At 40.4% G+C, this 17,869-nt stretch overlaps 1 protein-coding gene across 1 annotated transcript in view; it reads right to left on the reverse strand.

Annotated features, from left to right (window-relative positions):
- Positions 1-1,257: 1,257 nt before the first annotated feature.
- The window catches only part of scml2 (Scm polycomb group protein like 2), a 28,863-nt gene continuing 12,251 nt past the window's right edge, over positions 1,258-17,869 (reverse strand). The window contains exons 8-14 of the mRNA XM_040123624.1: positions 8,067-8,383; positions 7,599-7,728; positions 7,213-7,419; positions 5,818-6,000; positions 4,451-4,666; positions 3,660-3,814; positions 1,258-3,409 (exon numbers count right to left, since the gene is read on the reverse strand). Of these exons, the coding sequence (XP_039979558.1) occupies positions 3,284-3,409; positions 3,660-3,814; positions 4,451-4,666; positions 5,818-6,000; positions 7,213-7,419; positions 7,599-7,728; positions 8,067-8,383 (1,334 nt within the window). The 3' untranslated portion in view covers positions 1,258-3,283. The remainder of the gene's footprint in view (positions 3,410-3,659; positions 3,815-4,450; positions 4,667-5,817; positions 6,001-7,212; positions 7,420-7,598; positions 7,729-8,066; positions 8,384-17,869) is intronic.

Consider the following 17,869-nt stretch of genomic DNA (forward strand, 5'->3'; position numbering starts at 1 on the left):
GAAATGTCCCCGGTTTACATTTCCGAAATCTGGTCACCTTAGTTTTGGGGCACTGGTACTTTACTTGAGCGTTTCCCTTTTCTGCTGCTTCATACTCCACTACATTTATTCGATAACTGCGGAGTTACTTCGCAGATTCATAAATATAATACAAAACATAATCAACAAGTTATTATGTATTATTACTGGTTAAGATAAGACTTAACTGAGAGATGTTTAAAAAGCTACCCATGAGTATCTAAAATAATTCAAATTACCCCCTAGCTTTATCAGCTGCAACGTTAAAAAGGTGTTTGATTAATCCAGTACTTAATCCACCACTGGATACCAGCCATAGCCTATTTATGATCTCCCTGACCACGAGAAAATGTCTCAGATTTATCTTCAGTAAATGCTACTTTATTCATAAATAGTTGTGAGCATGTGGTGGGGCAGTAGACCCTACAACAAGGACCACTATGTCGGGATCGTAGCTAGCTTCAGAACCAGAAAACAAATACTCCCGAAGAGTCTGCGAGAGGAGTCGTGATGAGGCTGCGGGTTAGCTATTTGAACTGGCTGATCTTTTGAACAATGATTCCTTTTGGACTGATACTTTCTTTAAATAAGACATCTATGATCCTTTGACCCCCTACCCCCATTATCCACCCCAGACTGACACGCACAAACGCACACACACAACCCACCAAAACTGAAAAGACATTAAGTTCTGCTGGTGCTCTTGAATGTTTTGTTTTGGTTTTTTTTGCATTTATGTATTAATTTCTTTTACCCCCTATACCCATCTTTTTTTTTCTCTCCATGTACCCCATGTTTTTCACTGTTGGAAACGATTCAAATGACTAGGCCGCTGGTTCACAACCTGGGGGCGGGGACCCCCTAAGGGGTCACGAGATGGTTAACAAGAGGGGAGCAGAAAAATCCTTTTATGCTACACACAATTCTATTCTTTCTTCAGACTTCCTTCTAAACTTTGCTATTTTCCCATGAATGACTGGAATTTTTTTCTCTTCTGGCCCCTAAGAATAAGACGAGTAAATAAACTATTTCGTCATAAGTCATAAACATATACAACCAACCACTATGATTGGTTACAAGTACATTCCTTTGTTTTAAGGGGTCACAAATCAAAAAGGCTGGGAACCCACGGACAATCCTTTTAAAACACTTGTAGTAGCTGCCATGTTTGCCTTGTGCTTAGGTCTCAAACACTAAGATGATGTAAACAAATGTTTAATTGTGTGAATGCATATCAAACATATTTAACAAACATTTTTTTGTTGAACTTACAGTAAAAAGTTGTATATATACACATGAAATGCTGAGAATCGATAGATGACATAGAAAATATACATAATTGATTATTGTGCAGTCCCTCTTTGTTGTAGTAATGAACACAAAATGCTAATGATGTAAAACATATTCTAAGAAACAACCCCTACCAAAACCTGAGTTTCACATTAAAGCAAGATGGTTTCAAGTATCGACTTGTTACCACTACAGGAGAGCAACAGTGTGAAATGCAGCTACAACAGACATGATTTGGTTTGAAAATGGTTCTGAAATGTTCAGAAAATTAGTAGTTCTGCCATCAAAAACAGATAAATACTTTGAGACGTGAATAATTACTCAGACACAACATCGTCCTGTAAGTAGTTATTTGATGGTGCACACAAAAACTATTTCAGGCAGAAAAACAATTTGATTACACTTACGCTTGATACAGGTTGATACACTTTGTTACAGTACAAAATGATATCAAAAAACAACCTTTTGGCTTGATTTTATACAAAACTGTTTTTCCATCATTTACTCTTTCAGGAGCACTTTAACTTTCTGTACAGCACTAAAACCTGTCAGACCTTGCCTTTATTTTAAAGTCAAAACACTTACAGTATTCCAGTCATTTTATGTGTACGTCCCGTGTGTGTGTGTGTGTGTGTGTGTGTGTGTGTGTGTGTGTGTGTGTGTGTGTGTGTGTGTGTGTGAGAGAGAGAAAGAGAGAGACTGTCAGAGCATAATACAATCATGTAGCCACATCAGTGCTCAAGCTGAAAACGTCCAGCTTGACTGTTGTCCAGCACACGAAACAGACACAAATAAAAGAGAGAAAACTCTTCAGATTTTCTACATCTACGGCCTGCGCTGCAGAATTACACCCGATGAAAGGTTTTCTTCCAAAGTAAAATGTCCACCAATTAAATACAATTGGTACCCACTCTGCCAAATTTAATTTATGATCTTTGTCAATAACAACTGAATTGTTTGAGGACAGGAATCACTTATGCAATGACTGACTTCAGGGAACAATACGTCTCCTCCATCATTTTGGAAAGAAACCCTTGAACATTTCTCATTCACATACAGTAATTGAGCATTCCTGTTGTTCAGTACCAGTTCGTAATAATGCTCGTGACTGCATACATTCTCTGGCTTGCATAAACGAAATTTGACAGTCTGTAACAGACAGAATCATTCAGAAACTTTTATTGCATTGTTAAAAATGATGCAGTGAGACGTTCACTGCCAGTACCTGAACTAACTTTCCCAATCTGGAGTGCAGAGCGTCCATCCTGAAATTCTGACCAGGGAAAAAAAAAAAATACTTTTAACAGTCAGACATCTGAGGAGACAGCTGCAAAACTTACAGCTTATGTGTGTGTAAAAGTGGCAATGTAGAGGTAACTTAATTGATAAATTACTGCCTCCAGTTCATAATGAGGCAAAAAAAACAAACAACCAAAAACACTAACATGAACAAAAATCATAATTATGCTCAGATATCTGATACTACTTACACATATGGACATTATGAATTCATGTACTGTGTACCTGTTTTAATGTGTAAGTAAACTGTGGTGTGTTAATTAAAAAAATAAAAGTGTTCAGCTCAGGGCTGTAGTAATTACGTGAATTTTTCATATTTTCTTTTTTAATTTAACTGTTTAATTATACTTTATGTAAATTTTATTTCAAAAGATCTGAGGTCTAAATGCTGTTTCAAAGTTTTCTCCACACTGCCAGGAGGAAAATTCTGAGGAAAATGCTGAAACCTTCACCAATTTATTTATTTGCTGGTTTTAAAATAGTCAAATCAGCTCATAAAATACCCCCTGCAGGTTACTAAAATCCTCAAATTCGCAGGAAGTACAGAGGACATGAGCTCGGTGTCCTCGGTGGTGGCTACGACCCTGGTTAAGGTGGATTTACACTACATCCCTGTAGAATAATGCATGTTTGTGTGTGTTTGGTTGCCGGTGAGAAAAGAGAGTGTCCTTGTCCTCTATTGTTTGGTCTGTTTCAGCTTTTCGATGTGATGACAGAGTTTGAGCGCTGGGCCCAGCTTCAGTCCCATGTACTTCATAATGACATCACTGCGCAGCAGCATCAGAGCCTTGCCATCAATCTCCTGTAGGGAGAGGAGCACTCTGTCAGCAACACGCTCTCAGCATTCCGATTTAAAACGACGATGACTGGGCGTTGAATGGCGGAAACTACAGTCGGATTTGCCTCGGGCATGGAGACTAAAAGCTCAGGAAGAGTTAATCTAACCGGGCGACTGCATGATACAGCACAGTGAGTGAAAACCAGTGTTAGTCTTGCAGTCTGTTGACATTAAACGGGACAAAGAAGAAAGTTCCTATGGATGAATTACTCACGTGTTTCCTGAACAGCTCGACATGTGGGCCGAGAGTCTGGGGATCAGCCTCTTGGACGAACCGTATGACATCGTCCACTGACCAGGAAGAAGCGTCGTTCCCTGAACCTTCCTTGTCCTGTTTCACATGGTCTGGGCCTGTTGTTGAGCTAGCTGCTGTAGATTGTGAGGGGCAAGAGAAAGGAAAGTCAAATCAAACTAATACCCAACACCTTTATTAAATATACCATCTGCTCATGATTTTATTTATCAGCGTTAAGGTCAGATGTTAACGAGGCCTTGGGTTACAAATGTCTTTGAAACTTGTGAAATTCAGGCCACATTCATTCCGACGTGCGTGGAAAAACTGCAGCCCTTCTCATTCATTTAAATGGGGAAAGTGCATCTAAGCAGCGCGGAGGGTCCTCCAAAACAATACTGCGCCGTGTGGAAATAAAGCTGTTTCTGGTTCAACCGCAACGCAACTTGGTGTCATCGGGCAAAGTGCTGCGTTGGCCAATCACATAAGCAGACAATCAGACCGAGGACACCCACAGAAAGAAGAATCTTATTTACCATGAAGCATTCTTGCATTCTGCAGTTTACCTAGTAACTCATTGCCGCTGTGATGACCCTTCCAGAGTTGCACAACGCTCTCATGAAGGAGTACAAAGACATGCACTGCCAAGCAGTCACCTGGTGTTTTATCAGTCTTCAAGTCGGAATTTCTGGTTAGTATTTTCTATTTGTGTTTATGCTGTCAGCGTAGCAAACGCTGTGTGTGTGTGTGTGTGTGTGTGTGTTTAATCCTACCCTCCACTCGTCTGTGGGTACACATTGGGCCGAGTTCAGCCGGGTTGGAGCTAACGCGTCGTAGAGGAGGCGGTGTGTGTGTGTGTCCAGGGTAATACGACCGTTCCTTCTTCGTTGCTCTGTAGTCCGATGCGGCGTGAATGGAGCGCGTGCCGGGAGCGGGATCCTTTGTGGAATCGTCATTGGACAGGCCGTTCTCAGTGTGGGGTGGAGGTTCTGTTTCAAGGAAGGGTTTGAGAGAGATAGAGACTGAAGTCAAATAGAAGAACAGAAAAACTCCTACACTATACTGGACTATACTCACAGTCATAAACTGACTGACTTAGAAAGGAAGACTCAGGAGAAGTTTTACTCATTCGGCAATTTCTCAGTTCTTGAATAATGGAAGTAAAAAACATCAGGGACTAAGAACCTCTGATAAGATCGCATAACAGAAAATGGCAGTGTTTCATGCAACAATTGTAAAACGATTTTCCATCAAACTAAAAAGATTTTTAGCCAATTCTGTTTTTGGCATCACAACGTCATGAGAGCTGTCTTTGTTATATCGTTTTTTGTTTTCAGATAAACTGAAGAAAAAAGAAAATCAGTTTAAAAATGGAAAACTGAAGAAAAAAGGAAATCAGTTTAAAAATGGAATGAAACTTGAAACAGGCTAGTGGGGCAGAGGTGGGACTTTCTATTGAACAACTTGAGGAAACAAAGTGTCTGTCTTAAGGTGAAACTATGCAACTTTCTAAAGTACAAAAAGTAAATTCTTTCTCAAGAAAAACAAAAGTTAGATTTCCAAGCAACAAAAGTATTGTACCAAAACCACTGTTATTTTCATTTGGCCGTTTAATCCTACCTTTTCCAAAAGGGTCCCTTGAGTCTTGTGTGTCCCCAAGCAACACGTAAAAGCAAATATACCACTAACACACTCCATTGCAGTGGGTGGTGGCAGTGAGTCATTTCATAGTTTGCCAGCCACCACACAGCAGAAAAAGAACAAAAACAAAGGTGACCACGACAAACATGTTGGGGGAAATAGAAAAGCCATCACAAACTTGAGAATTGAGCATTACAAGTAAGAAGAAAAGAGCTTTGCTCGATCGGTTTGCTCCGGGAATTACATTTTCCTGTCATTGCTATTTGTAGCTTTGATTCAATATCCTAATGTTATACTGTATATTCATAACCACGCAAACGTAGGAAAGATAGAGGAAGTCAACACTCTGCTGTCAGTTTAGCACATAGGCAAGGGTGAGTTGTTGTTTTTATTTTGGAGTTTACAGTTAGCTAAAAACTGTACCGTTGCCCTTTTTAATATTTTAGCTCTACACTTCCTCCCTTCACAGTTACTCCATCCACACATTTGCCACCCTGACCTGACTTGGCCTTGTTGTAGAAGCGTGTGTTGTTGTTGTTGTTGTTGTAGGGGCTGAACGGCTGCGAGCTGAAAAGACTGTCACTCTCCAGATGTTGGCACATGTTCTCCAGGAACCGCAGCACAGAAGATGCACTGGAGGCGGAGGGCAGCTTCACATAGCGGATACCATGCTCTGACCGCACTGGAGGGCAGATCATAAACAGCTTTTAGTGTGTGTGCTGTTTGTACACACACCCGCGCACACACACACACACCGCACACACACACAAACACACACAAACACACTGTATGTAATCACAGCTAAAGAAAAACAGCAGATGGTTTAGGGTTTGCACCCTCCCTTTATAAGCGCACACACACATTTTTCACCCCATCTCACACTGAACTACACCCTCCCACCCAAGCCAAGCCTGCACAAATCCACAAATTAAAAACCCCCTCCCCACCCAACCTCACCCATAGCCTTCCCAATCTGGCCCCCTAAGGGAGACCCAATCCCAGAATCCCAAACCAGGTTAGACGCACATGCCACTTCTGATTACAGAAACAGTGCTCACGTCAGCTGCTGCCACAGGCACTGTCTTTTATTCCTCCTCTCTTTCTCTTCACACACACACACACACAACATTCATGATCCGTTGGGTGTGAGCTTAAACCAATTTCACCTGGCTGATTGCCTATCTAGGTTATTTGGTGTTAGGAATATATTAGAATTTCTCCAGCACTGCTTCTGAAGAAATGACTTTAAAGGAATAATTCAAAATTTTGGGAAATATGCCTATTTGCTTACTTGCCAAGAGTCAGATGAGAGGATTGACTCACATATCAGTATGTTGTCATTTTCACATTTTGACTTTTGTCAGAATGAGAAACAAGATGTAACACGTTAGTGCACTTTAGAGTTGCTCAAAGGTGGATTTTGTTTCTGTTGGACAGAGCCAGGCTAACTGTTTCCCCTCGTCTCCAGTCTTTATGCTAAGCTAAACTAACTGGCTGCTGGCTGTAGCTGGGTATTTAAGGTACAGACACGAGAGCAGTATCAACCTCCCCCCCTAATGCTTTTCACACTATTCCTTTAACAGTATGTATGTAGTTTAACTTCCACTGAAGTAGTGTTGAAACAGTCAGTTGAATAATCAGTGTTAAAGGATAAAAAAATTGATCAATTCAATCAGTTTAATGGTTAGTCATTTTTCAGGCAAAGTGCCAAACATTTGCTCATTCCACTTTCACAAATGTGAGGATTTGTTACTCCTCTCTGTTTTATCTATTCTTCACATTGAATACATTTGGGTTTTCACTGTCACTCGGACAAAACAAGCAACTTGAAGACGAAACCTTGTTTGCCAAGCTTCTTTCAGAGAGAATATCCTGTGGTGTTTACTGTATTTACCTCTGATGACCTCTCCTCCTGTGTGGGACTGGCTCTGTAGGAATGACAGCAGCACAGACGGCTGGTACGTACAGTCCACGCAGGCCTGAACGGCTTGCTGAAGCACAGCATTGACTGGAGCTGGACCAAAGTGATCCGGGAGTTGCTGCACTAGTTTTCGATCAAGATGGGGGCCATAGTCGCCATGCTTGTTCACATAGACACAAACTGGGAAGTCACAAAGAGAGGAAACATCAGTAAAGAACAAAGAAAACTAGACTTTTTCATCCTTTTCAAAGCAATGAAATAACATTGTAGTTAACAGTTAAATAAGCTAGAATTCAAAACCACAGAGCTGCTAAAACCCACCTTATATACATAAGTGCACATTCAAGCATCCAATTTACCTGTGCAAACTACATTTGAGCTGTTGCTATGGTTGTTGTCCGCTGAGACATGGACGGAACTCAGTCTGGTCTCTGGAGGCGGAGCTGTAACTGATGATGACCCCAGGGATTGCACCACCCGTGGCTTCTTCTAGAGCAAAAAACAAACAAACCCTATCTCATTAACTCTCTGTAACCTACAAAGGCTGGTAGTTAATGATTTATTAAAAGGTGTGGCTTAACTCTTTCACTACTACACATAGACTGCACAGCAGCACATACAGCAGCTTGTAAAGCAAAGCTGTTCTCCTCACTACATTTTTGTCATGCATAAACAATCACAAACCCCCTCCCCTTCCTTTCTCAAACGGACCACCTCTGACATCGTCTCCTCTTTATCAAAATAATTTCTGCCCTAATACATAAAACAAAAAATGGCAGGGTCACTGGCCCACAGCATAACAGATTACAACTCTTGTGACATCCCACCTTGTTCCTGGGCTTGGGGCCTCTCTTCCTGTGTGGTCTGGGGGCCAGTTGAGCCTCAGAGCTCGTTCTGGCAGGGCTCTGTGATGCTCCATTTACTGCTGCTGCCGCCGCGGCCTCGGCCGCTGCCTTCAGCAAAGCAATAGTCTGGGACTTGGGACGACGACCTCGGACACCCTTGCGAACAGGGAGGGGTGGCAAGGGGTTGGGCAGTCGGTACGAGGTCTGCATGGAGGAAAAGGAGTTGGAAGAGGAGCGACGTGTAGTGAGGGAGGCTGAAGTGGAAGAAACTGGGGCGAGGAGCGCACCAGGGAGGGTAACTGGAAAAATGGGCAATGGGGGGGAGACAGATAGAAAGAGAGAGATAAATAATATATTGTTATTCTTGTAGTAAGATTTACCTGCACTAAAGATTATACGAGAGAATGATAATGTGACATTAATTTGGCCATTAATTTTGTAATACATATTTTAAAGTATATAAATTCCAAATCTGCAGCAAAAAATGTCATCTTGTAAGCACACACACAAACAAATCCTCCTAGTTACATATTGCCCTCCTTTCATACACATAGGCTTCAAATAAAAACATGAGAATCAACAGGCACCGTTTGCACTGTTAGATATGTCACATTTAACCACACCGTAAGGGACTGTATTTGAGGTGTTTATCCAGTTTATCCAAATATGATAAAGAAATTTGGGAAGAAAAGACGGAGAAAGATGAATGGCTGAGTGGTCCCGCAGAGGAGATTTGTTTGGATTATGAGATTGGCAGGCCCTTTGTGTTGAGCCCCTCCCTACACTGAACTCAGAGTCAAAAGTCACGGGCCCCCGGAGACCTGCCTGCTAGACGATTCATCAAACCCTCTGCTTCCAGCAACACAACAAAAATAGTGATTATGTTTGGATTTAACCTCTTTCCCATAAACAGCGCAAGGCATTGGATTCTTGGGGCCGATGCCACTGGGATATTTAAAAAATCTGACAACAGTCTATCAGCAAATACTCTCTTTTGATACATAAACATTTAACATAGCATAATATTTTTCCATAGGATCCTTTGAATTTGGTTATTAAAAATAACAATACAATATAGTTAAGTTGAGAAACAAAACACGAGACTCAAACATATAAAATGCACCCTCTAAATGTTTTAGGAAAACTATGATAAACTATACTGAGCATTAATATACATTAGATGGAGTAATGTGTGGTGTAAGCAGCCTGTGTTAAGAATTAATTTTTGATGGCTAAAATAGCCTTTTACCCTCATCTTTCTGTGTTAAATCTTCCCTTTGTTACCTGTACTCTTTTGTTTCTGTCTAAGCGATGGGAGCTACAGGAAAAGCTTTTTCCAACCATTATCTATGTCACCTGGTAGGACTCGTTCAAAAATTGACTTTAGCATTGTACAGCCATTTCTTATTACTCGTCAGCTGACCTACACACACATGCCGATATACTGGAGAGCATATTGGCAGCTGTAGAGTGAAATTTTAAATCTTATTGCCTGCTTCAATATTAGAAAATACCATTCTGTCCTATTCATAAATTTAAACACCTAATGTATCTGAGTGTTTTCAAATAGGTGCTATGATTGAAACAAACCACTTGAAGGTACTTTATTAGTTTGGGTTTTGATGTGTGAGTTTTTGAGTCCCCTGAAGGTGTTTATGCCTATTGAATTTTAAAACTACCCAATGTGGATGAATACTTTTTATAGGCACTGTATCTGTGATTCGCCACAACCGGGCTATAATATCCGCCTGGCTGGAATGTCAGTTAGACTGTGTACATTACGCCGATGTTAAAAACCTTGGACAAACCTGGTGGCCTACGTGTTTTGGAATGCTGATCATGTAATCATAACGTCCCAGGTTCAAGTCTAGCTGTAAACCGTCGCTGCATACCATCCCTCATCTTACTCCCCCTGTTTCCTACTTCTGGTCACTATCCAAATAAAAGAAAAAATGTCCCCAAAAATACTTGAAAAACAATCTAGCATCCTGTTTGATCAGAGATAACCTCCAACTTAAAGACTTTGCTCAGGAAATAAATACTATTCTAAAATGTCAGCTTAAGTGTTAAAATATAAAGAAAGTGATAATAAAGGGTGAAAAAAGGCAAGAGCCACTGTTGTGAAGAAAAAAAAAGGGGTGGCACCTCCACCTTGCCTCCGTCTTTACTAGCTTGAGCGTGACTGTGATATGATCACGTAATCATCATACGGTATGTGTGACAGGCAGACAGCAAAAATGAGAGAGCAAGAAAGAAAAGGTGGAAAAGCGAAAGATAACCATCTCCCATTTCAAAACAAACGCATTGCTTGGTGAGAGCAGGGGCCTGAGATTGCATGTGGAAACTCTCAAGGGGAAGGAGGCTTTCATTAGAGCCTCCTTCACTGAGGCGTTATGGAGCGACTATGGAAGATTTACAGTATTCTCTGAGGGGCCAGCCGGCGCACCCTGAAAGCTGCTTAATTGGGAAATGAGTGAAAGTGGGCGTAGAATAGGGCAGTGTTTTGTTTCAGAGGGGAGAGTTCATTTGCTCACCGGGAGTGGTCACAAAAAAGTGGCTCACGGGGGACAGCGAGAACGACCTGCGCGCAACAGTGGCACTCTTATTCACACGGAGCTAGAAGCCATAAGCCCTACAAAGGCAGATCAAAATTTGTTTGCAGGGTACCAATCGGTATCAGAGGGTTTTAATTCACCGTAGGAAATCCAAGTCAGGGGCCTTCTTTGATCTTTCCTGGTTGTAAAACAGAAAATCTAATCCATTCACATTATGTGACAGCCACCAAAGCAACATGTACCATTTCTACACTACAGATTAATGTCATATTCTACCATATATTAGTTGATCTCCACGTTTGTTTAAGAAAGACTAATCACATCTGCATTTTAACTTCAACTTTCAAAGACAATCTGTTTATAAAGTAATTTCATTCCACACTGTCTGACAGCATCACATAAATTCTGTATTAGCTTGTTCAAGTTCCTCATTGAAGCTGCATGATGTTTACACAGTGAAATATTCAAACCCAGAAACGCTGCATTTGTTATGGCTGCACCATTTCATCTAATGAAAATATCCACAGTGTCTTGTGCATCGTTTTATACACTGTTTCCCTAAAATGCAGCCTAACATAGTCGGTGTCTATGGAAACCTTCTCGACATTAATTTAAATTAAAACCCAGTGGGTCTGAACAATGTTTGGCCTCATAGACTTAATAACTGAGCCACGGATGGGAGACTGCTTATAAAAGGGTTAATAACCAAACCAGGTACATTTTTCTGCAATTTTTCTATCCACCATTTACTTTCTCAATTAACTTTGGCCAAAAAATTTTAGAAAAATGTATATCACAATTTCCTAGAGCCCAAAGTTTCCTTTTCAAATTTCTTGTTTTTTTCAACCAGCAGACCAAAATGATTCAATTGAAAACGACATGAAACGGAGAAAAGCAGCAAATCTGCACTTTTACAAAGCTAAAACAATTAAATGTCTAGTATTTTTGCCCAAAAAATAAACAATTAATTAATTATCAAAACACAGCATACTGGTTTGCACAATGGTTAGATTTCATGTAAAATGTGATTTGTAGTAAACTGACTAAAACATGCAAAACCATTAAGGTAAACACGTGAATAATATTGTACAAATAAAATTTGTACAAAAAAATTGTGCATATCTAGATATCCATCATTCAGATGAACTACAAACGAAAAATAATTAGTCCTCAAAAAAAAATTAAAAAACTCGACCCTAGCATGCATACGGTGCAACAAAACAAAGACATATGGCAGTTATCAGGACTATATAATTACAACTCGACCCGTTGACCTGTGTAAGCCAGAGCCCGAGGAAACCTACATGTGTGTGGATATGAGATGTGAGTGTGTGTTTGTCTTCTGCACGCATGAGAACGGGGTCGTTGAGAAGTGTGTCTGCTGTCTGTGGGGGGTGGGAGGAGGGGCACCACAGGGTTGCCTCTCATCTAATTACACCCCCCCTACACACACACACACACACACCCCATACACTCTAAATGGAAACAGTCCATTCAGCCACAAACACGCACAGGATGTTCTTTAGGGCGAATTTGTAGCAGTATGAAACTCATGAACTGCATATTCAGGTTTGTGAGACTGTGCACAGATAACAGAGGAGGGGAAGTAACTTAAATAGTTTCAGGCCACAAGGTACAACCGTGACGACAACATCGTTCTCCTGCACAAAATCTCCAGCTGCGAAACACAAATCAAAAAATAGTGATTAAAATCACTATTGTTCTACTGTGACTTGCGTGGATATTCACCTTTGTACTCATCATAAAACTGGATCTAATAAAAAGACATAAAATCAGGGTACCAAAAATTTTTGATATCCACTAACTCTTTCCTGAGCCTTTTTCAAACTAATTCCTGAGGCTTTACACACAAAAATGCATGATCAAAAACACATGCAGCTCCATACTTAATTACAGCCAACGTTACTGTTAAACCGTCAGACTCTTGAGTCTGCCTGACTAGCAATGGCCACTAGTCTTTCACAATGAATCCGAGTGAATGCAAGTCATTCCAAAAGACAAAGAAAACAGTGAAACAGCAGCTTTAATCATTTACACCCAACAAGGAGGCTGCTGCACAGAACTTTTATCTGAACAGCTGGCTTGTCCTTCACTGAAGAATGTGCTTTTTAGTAAAAAAAAAAAAAAAAAACTTTTCATGGACAGAATTATCAAATCTAAACAAGAAATAATTTTTAAGACACTATTACTACTTCCTAAATTGAAATCATTGACTGAATTCATTTGACTCCGTGCAATACTCATTGATGCTAAACATACGCTCGCAGAAAATGTAGTCTCATGAAACATGTTATTGCTACATAAATGTGCCCTCCTGCAATTCATTTCAGTATGCTACATCTCTTAGACCTAATCACGAAATAATCTTTAAAACGAAATATGTAATATAAACTGTGAGCCTTACGAGAAGTTTTCTTTTTTTTTTGCATTTATGTAAAAGAACAGCTTTGTAAATATATATCAAACTCACCAGGAAATCCTCACCAAAAAGCAGAACTTCGCTGCTACCGCTGTGGCTTTCGCTGTAGTAGGAGTACTAGTAATAGTAGTAGTAGTGGCGGCAGCAGTAGTTATAGTAATGTCCGTAACAATACTACTCGCTCAGTACAGTTGCTTCCTGGTTCTTTCTTTGAAACAACCCTCTCTCTTTTAGCCAGTGTTGATTTGTTTCCCACTCTGCGTTTTTTTTCCACCTCTTCCTAACTTTCTCGCAAACACTCTCCTCATCAATACTTCAGCGTCTATTTTTTCTGTCTCTCTATCAGTTGCTTTCTCTCTGCTGTCTCTCCCTTCTCTTTTCTCCCGGCAGTAGTCCACAACAAAGCCCACGCTGCCGCTCCTGCTGCTGCTTCTTCTGCTGGTTGAAGCATGCAAAGCTTCCCTCCCGATGAATGAGCAGGAGGAGGAGGAGGACGAGGAGGAGGGTGTATGTTTAGATTTGCATAGGGGCTGGGGAGGGGTATGGTGAGGGAGGGAGGGAAGGAAGAGTGGGAGGGTGGGTGGGTGTGGTGAGTGGTGGGCCGTGGGGGGTGGGGAGGGAGGGGGTGAGTTGAGCCCTTTATTCATGTTATCTGTAGGCCCTATCGACAGTCTACATCAGTCACCTGCTTCTCAGCGAGCCTCTCGGGGAGGGGGAGACGACGAGGGAGAGGGGTTAACTGTGGGCCTCCAAGAGTGCATGGGGGATGGGAAGAGGGGTGGGGGGTAAAAGGTTAAACTGGATCAGAAGAGTCCTGATTGAAAAGGGTGAAAAGGGGAAAACTCCTGGAGTTGGTGCACACATAAGCGAGCTTTCTCTCAACACACACACACACACACACACACACACACTCTCACGGCCCAGAAGGAGGTCCCCCTCAGTGTAACCCTAGCCTATTCAGACATTCCCTGATGAAAGATGGCCAGGTCCAGCATCAGGAAACAGTGGCATAGTCGGATATCACTCCTGCTCTGGAACAATGTGGAGCAGAGCAGTCAGAGGAAGCCTGCATGGGAAAAGTCCTCTCAGTCAAAGACATCTTAATCTGCTACTAAACGGATAAACAGGAGCGCTAACCTTGCAGTTTCGAGAGAGGAAAAAGACGCTCTGATACGAATGTGTGCAGCATCGTGTTTCTTAAAGAGATAAAGCTTATGGGTAAATAAATATTTGACATTTTCATGCTTATTCTTGTGAGGACTCCCACAGAAGATTTGTTTCATCTATAACGGCCAAATTTCAAAGACGGTTGATGATGGTGAAATAAAAGAAGATCTACAAGGTTACAGCAAAAGGCAGCAATAAATTTATACACTTGATATTTTAAAAGAATGTGCTGATGTAATTTTGATTATTTTTGATACTAATACCTTAAATTACGTCAAAATTATTTACTTACCATCTTGTTTCTGTCTACATTAATCAAGTATCTTGAAAATTAAATGCATGTCTACAAGATAATGTTTGCCCAAATATAGAATGTAAGCTCACTATTACTTTGTCTTAAATGGACAAAAACAACCACCACTTGTCTGTTTGCTAACATAGAGACAGGCTGTATTCTTCATGCATTATTCAGAAAGCATTATCCTGCATTTTGACCCAATTTAACTGAGACATATCACACCCAAATAAAAACATATAAAATAAAATTAAAAAGTTTACACTCACTGTACAAAGATTAATCAGACGACCAATCCCGGCATCCTTTGTAAGTTCTGACTAAAATGTGTAGCAGGGTCACAACAGGACAATTTTGATGATAGCTAATTAGAAATTTTAAATGTAGTAGTAATTACCAAGTCTCTCACTCCTTCTCTCACATGCACAGCTAATTACCAGCTCATTAACACCTCAACCAAGCCCTATTTATTCACTTACACGCATACAAACATTATTGTCTGGTAATTTACATCATCCTTTCTTCCAGTTTTTCTTTCCCTCCCAACTGCACTCACGCACAGGGTAAATCTGAAAGCACAGACCTGATGCTGGACTGACAGCTGTCAGAATTTATCCGTTGCACAAAGCTGTCTCGTTCTGGACTATCTTCAGCGGTACAAAACTGCGACACATTCTGGGTAACTGAAGACTTTTTCTCAGACAAAAAAAAAAACGTGGCTGAATGAGTAACCACGTCAAACCACTCAGCTCTGTTCACTCCAGCAGAAAATGTTTGTCTTCTAGAAGAACTCAACAAGAACATTTTACTGGGAAAATTACGTGGGCAAAAATTATGGACAACAATACAGAAAACTTCCAGTATTATAAAATCTCAGTGCAGGGCAGACCTGTAAAAGAGCTGAGCTGTTGTGTCTTCGTACCGTGGTGGGACTCAGTACTTCTGCTTACTCAAAAGTCAGGCTCAGGGCAGTTTTCCAAATAAAGCAACTGGGTCCTCAAGGTTCTATATTTCAATATAACAGCATTTCCAGTAAATTTAGGTTTAATTACATTGAACAACAGCCTTCGGCTGATGTGAGGATTCCGTGTTTGTTTGGTTTTGAGGCATCTCTGTACTAGTAATTGCCAAGTCGGATATGTCGACACTTTCAGAAAAATCTGAGTTTCCTAGTCTTAATCGCAACACGCATGTTGACGTGAGCGCTATTTACAAGTCAGAAACTGATGATGACGATTACTCCCACAAGTTCAGAGCAAGCCTGGTGGTAGGGAGGCTAACTGTTTAGTCTTATGAGAATAAGTCAGTCGTTATTTCTGTGAAAGTTTACAACTAGCATTCGACTAATCTAAGAACAAAACTACAAATGGCCTGACAGGAGAGACCAGTCTAAAATATCTTCATGAAATCGGCTCCCGGTGGGCTCAGAAGCAGAAGTAAGGACATCCTGTCACGGCAGGTCCTCTGACCCACAAGGATGTTGTCCAGACAGTCTTGTATGGAACTACACTCTTTCTGGTGTATCGATACATAAACACTGGATGGAAGCTGTAAACATGAGTGCCTCACTGCCCAAGGACTGAGAACAAGCTCGGACAGGCATTTAACTGCTGTCATCCATCAACCAAGAGGAGAAAAGCCAAACACACACACACACACACACACACACACACACACACACACACACACACACACACACACACACACACACACACACACACACACACACACACAGGTGCACACACCTCAGATTAATCAAGGTTGCTGGTCTGGGTTATTTAAAGCCGCATGTTCCCTAACCAACAACAACAGGGGTGAAGGGGAGGAAATTGCTGGATGGGAGTTGATGTAATGTAACAGCAAACATGTGGGTGATTGCTATTTATTGCACCTGCTAAACTTTATCAAAACCTCCAATTCCAGAATCAAAAGACTCCCCCCAGCGCCATTTGTCAACGTGATTTTGATGGATGGCAAATGCCTAAATATCTGCCAAAGAAACTAAACAGCTAAACCTTGAACATTAAGCTTCAGCATTAGTGCAAAGCACATAGCGACACACTCCTGTAACCGCTGAGCATAATTACCATATAATTACATCCTGATTGATAATTAATAGTTCAGTACTGCCTGCACACTTTAACAATATCAACTAAAGCTCTAATTTCCACAGACACATACAGGGGAGTGTTTTGTCTGAATGAGGTTCTTACATTCCTCGGCCAATGTCACAGTGGACTGAAGCTGCCAAAGAAGGAGAATCCCCCGCAAATTAGTTATAGTATTTACAAATTAAAAAAAAAATTTGTGTCACGGATCCAACAAATACGTTTAACATAAAGAAATATTAATTCAAAAGCTAAATGAAAATAGGTCAACTGAGAAGTTACAGCTGTATCGGTGCCATTTAGGGTGACAGCGGCACGTCCTTTGTCCGTGACAATGCAGTGTGTGTTTTATGGTGAATTTTCTTATCTCATTTTAATATCCTCACTATCGTTATCTCTTCTTAGTGTTGTTATATCCACTGCCTGATTTTTCTGTTGCTTTGTTGGAAAATTTTAATTTTTTCTACCTTGGACAGGTCTCCCTTGCAAAAGGTTCCCAACCTCACTGGGACTTACCTGATTAAATGAGGATCAACAAAATAAATAAAACTAAAATAATATACATGTTTCCAAACTGGGTCAAAGAACAACCATTTTCTACAAAGCCACCAGCAAATAAAACAGCTTCTGTGATGTTATAAAAATCCAACTACACAGGCAATACAACTCCTCTTTAAAGAAAATACCTGAATGATGTGTGGTTAAATATCTCAAAACAGACATTTTTTCCCAGAAGTTATTTAGATGATAAAAAATTTATCTATGATTGATTTTGGTACTTACAGAACTCTAAGTATGAAAAAATAAAGTAAACATCACTGAATTTTTGTAAATGGTCCTTTTTTTTCCCGAAAGATCTAAATGTGAACGTGATTTATTCTCGATTATCAACAATTACTTGAGGATACATGATGAAGCTCACAAGAATCTGAGGATTTTATGAGGATACTTTCCTAAAATAAAGAGAACCAAAAAAAAAAAGCAAACGTGAAAACTATATTTACATTAATTTTGGCATCTCTGGTGATGTTTTCTCCCTGCTGCTATTTAGAGATCTAAGATATACTTTTCAATGAAAAACACAATTTTTTCTCCAGATAAACTACACTATCAAAAACCCATGTTATGACAATAGGTCACATCTTGCGTATCTTTCATATTTAATTTCCTGAGAATGAAAAAAACCCTTTTGATGCAAAATAAGACAAATAAGATGTCCC

Source organism: Xiphias gladius, chromosome 1 (assembly GCF_016859285.1).
Source record: "Xiphias gladius isolate SHS-SW01 ecotype Sanya breed wild chromosome 1, ASM1685928v1, whole genome shotgun sequence".
NCBI lineage: Eukaryota > Metazoa > Chordata > Actinopteri > Istiophoriformes > Xiphiidae > Xiphias > Xiphias gladius.